This window comes from Brassica napus, chromosome C9 (genome assembly GCF_020379485.1).
Source record: "Brassica napus cultivar Da-Ae chromosome C9, Da-Ae, whole genome shotgun sequence".
Lineage (NCBI taxonomy): Eukaryota > Viridiplantae > Streptophyta > Magnoliopsida > Brassicales > Brassicaceae > Brassica > Brassica napus.
Genome location: NC_063452.1, coordinates 39,600,652 through 39,604,578, shown reverse-complemented (window position 1 = coordinate 39,604,578; position 3,927 = coordinate 39,600,652). Strand labels below are relative to the sequence as shown.

The 3,927-nt window shown below is 41.2% G+C and overlaps 1 protein-coding gene across 1 annotated transcript; it reads right to left on the bottom strand.

Moving 5' to 3' along the window:
* Nucleotides 1–941: 941 nt before the first annotated feature.
* On the bottom strand, nucleotides 942–2,212 carry LOC106423645. The gene is made up of 2 exons (XM_013864423.1): nucleotides 1,120–2,212; nucleotides 942–1,033 (listed from the first exon to the last, which is right to left on the bottom strand). Exons 1-2 carry the CDS (start codon nucleotides 2,210–2,212, stop codon nucleotides 942–944), a joined length of 1,185 nt encoding a protein of 394 aa, XP_013719877.1.
* Between the last annotated feature and the right edge of the window lie 1,715 nt (nucleotides 2,213–3,927).

The window sequence follows — 3,927 nt, the reverse complement described above, 5'->3', positions numbered from 1 at the left end:
ATACAAAAACAATATATTCATACTACTATAATGGTTATAAATTTTAGAACTTTTCTTAAAATATAATAACGAAAGCTAAATATTATGTTTCCCAATATGACGATATAAATACGATACATTCATTACAATCTTTTGAGTTATTTCTCCATACATCACAACAACAAAAGTTGAAACTGAAGAAGAATTATGAGTGAAAGTTCAGAGACACACAGATATGAACCGTACACAAGTCTTTCAAGAACACTTTCTTGTATATTAGAAATCTTTTAAACAATTCTCCTAGATCTGTTTAATCCGGTTTATGCTCAGTCACACACGACTAGCGACTGACCAATTTCTAATCTCTAAATTACAGAAACCCAAGCTGAAAACCTTTCACTCGATTTCTGTAGCCGACAAGAACAAACCTCTTGCTCTAACTTTTACTCTCTTAACTCTTAACCTGAAACACTTCTAGGTTCCCTCGTTAAGTACACGTGAAAGACAATATTCTACTTCCTAAAATATCGCCAACAGAAGATGTTCTTTGCTTCGCGCCAAAGCAATATCTTCTACTTCCATAAGTTTGTGACACGTCATCATACCGTAACAAACTTAACGTACTATGTTACACACTCATCACCATGTGTAACACACTCTTGGCTCAGAACAAACAAGCTCACAATTCTTGAGCTTACATTCTCCCCCTTTTTATCTGAATGTGACAACATACTCAACCTGTTGCTACAAAGCTCAACACACAAGACAATTTTCCATATCAAGCATAAGGATTAGTCTACCATCATACCACAAGATAAGAGAAAGCGGAAACACCACACACTTAAGAAATTAAGAGTTTCAAATCACACAATCAAACAGAAGCAAAAACAATAGTACGATGCAGACTACAATATCTAGGTTCAGTACATAGTGCATCGAGTAAGAAATAATAGATTCACTCATTAGAAACTCTCACTCTCTTCACTATCCAGTTCCACTTCATCTTCCTCCTCATCCTGTGGGGTTTGACGAGGATACTGTGGATATTTTCCCCCTGAGTAGATGCACATTAAGATAAAAACATAAGGTCAGAAACTCATAGATTTCAAGAAAAAGGTTCAACAAGTACTACACCCTTACTCCTCAAGCGAATCCGAATGCTTTTAAGATCAGCTATGGTTCGCTCAATGTCAGCCAGAAGATCCACGGAGCTTGAGTAAGCCCCTTGCCCTATGCCTGCCTTTTTGTCTTTGACAACCAGCTTCGGATACCCGGTATACTTCTCATCATCTTCAAATGACAGCACTGTACGTTGATAGTCAATAACTTGCTGAATCAATGTAGGGAAAATGATCCTCCGAGACCTGTCAGTGTTAATGTTAGCTGCAAAGCTGATGATTTGATCGTAGACCATCTGACCAAAGTCAAAGCTTCTGTGATGATGAATCATGTAGAGAAACTTGAGTCGTTCCTGGTTCATTGACGTGTAGTTGGTGGTGGGAATCCAATTTGAGCACACTAGCTTGTAAAGGACTTGATTCGTCGGGGTCAGATACTTGGAGCTCATGGTTTCCCAACGCTGCACACGATTATTCGTCAGAAACGAGCACACTTGATCAATGTCTGCGGCCAAGTAGTCATGATCTTCTTCAAATCCCGGAACCAGATACAGAGCATTAATCAGGCTAGGCGAGAAATCAACCATAGACCCACGAAGAAACACAGCAACACCATTTCCTCTATCTTCAGCAGTACCCAAATTGGCAATAAACTCTTTCACCACATTAGGGTGAAACAGATCACTATCAATCAGAGTGTAGATCAAACCCGACCTAACTACCACCCGTTTCACATCATTCACATCTAACCTCTGTTGAATCACAAACTCACGTGGAGCCAATTTTTCATACCTCTCAGCCGAATTGCTCATGACGAAGCGACTCGAGAACGGAGTGATGTTGGAACGAAGCATCTCGGGGTTCTCTTGATTTCGTGCTTGGAAGATAGCACGGCTTGCTTGATAACGCGGCTCTTTGGGTTGAAAGGCTTCAACCTCGTCGTCGGTAGATGAGGAAGACGTATATGCAGCAGGCGGAGAAGACGGCGGCGGAGTGATCTCTTGCCGTTGTTTCCAGATTCGTTTGCGGGAAGGTCCGGAAGGACCAGCGGCGGAGGGAGCCGGAGTAGATGTTCCTCTCTCAGACAATCGGGAGATTCTTCGGGTGGGTTGCATGTTTCGATTTGGGAGTTAGATGTGTCGGAAACTGTTTTTGAGAGTGACACAACCGATGACCTAATTTCACTCAATTTAAAACATTAGCCCCAAATAAAGTAACTCGGCTCAAATAAAATAATAGCAAATAATACACTGTGTATGATGCAATAGAACTTATGTGTAACTCATGCATGTAACCAGGAGCATAGACTTCACTTACATTCGTATGAGAGTACGGAAGTCATGAGAATTGTGATGATAGCCAGCCTTATACACATAGACATCGATGGGTATGATTCCTGCATCTCGGGGTATAGTCACTGAAGAACGATTTCACCACACATCTAGCTACCAAAACAGTTTTTATTGAAATCAATGAGTCAACCCAAGTCTGTAGCTATTTCTCAGTCGAGTAGCTGTCACAAACGAGACTCTGTTGTGTTCATTCAGTCAACCCAACTCTGTTTTCGCACTCAGCTGTATGGTCTGGAAACACACGTTAGGCTTCTTGTGTGTCTGTCTCTCCAACTCACAGACATTCACGTTTTATCAACAGACAATTAATACACAATTCTAATTCTAGGAAAGAGATGGAATCCAGAGACAAAGTGGGGTAACACACTGCTCCGAAATATGTATCCCAAGAGATTGGTAACATACCTGCCCAGTCAAGACAGTGATCGAAATCAGAGACAAAGTGGGGTAACACCCAGCTCCAAAACGAGTATCTATCATTCCGGGCCTTCCTTTTTTTTTATATAATTTCTTTTTTTTTATATTTTGAGTCACATACCTCTTTCATGAAGTTACACATGAGCCTTACCTTTGACACTTTTGCGTGACCCACATTTCCTCTTATGTAACACTCATCCCCTTATGTGTTTCCTCATTCAATCCAGGCAGTGATCAATGGCTCAAACGTGAAATGGGATAACATCTCAGTTCAAGATGAGTGCCCTTCACCAGTGAATCAGAAAAGCGAGATAACAAGAGTGAGGTGACAGAACTTACACAGTAGAACTTGTTGACTCAAGGTGTTAGTGAGGGGGTAGCATCAAAGCATAGAGTCCAGCATTTTTACAGTGACTCTTCCCCCTTCTTCAGGACTTAATCAGAGTTCCATGATTCCCAACGCCTTTCTAAGACCCAGAAAGGTGTTGTAATCCAGTGGTTTGGTAAAGAGATCCGCAAGTTGTTTCTCTGTTGGGACATGCTCTAAAATCACAATCCTCATTTCCACCAACTCTCTCACAAAGTGATGTCTTATATCCACGTGTTTAGTACGTGAATGCTGAACTGGATTTTTAGAGAGATTTATAGCACTCATGTTATCACAATGAACAAGCATGGGAGCAGAGGTGATACCGTAGTCAACAAGCATTTGTCGCAACCAAAGGAGTTGAGTGCAACAACTTCCTAGTGCAATGTACTCAGCTTCTGCTGTGGAAAGAGAGACACAGTTTTGTTTCTTGCTATGCCACGAGACCATGTTGTTTCCTAAGAAAAAACAACCACCCGATGTGCTATGTCTGTCATCTAAGCAACATGCCCAATCAGCATCACAAAAACCTGCAAGATTCACATTAGAGTCAAATGTATAATGAAGACCAAAGTCAAGGGTGCCTTTCACGTATTTGATAATACGTTTTACCGCATTCATGTGAGACTCCTTCGGTTTAGCTTGATAGCGAGCACAGATTCCCACACTGAGGCATAGATCAGGACGACTTGCC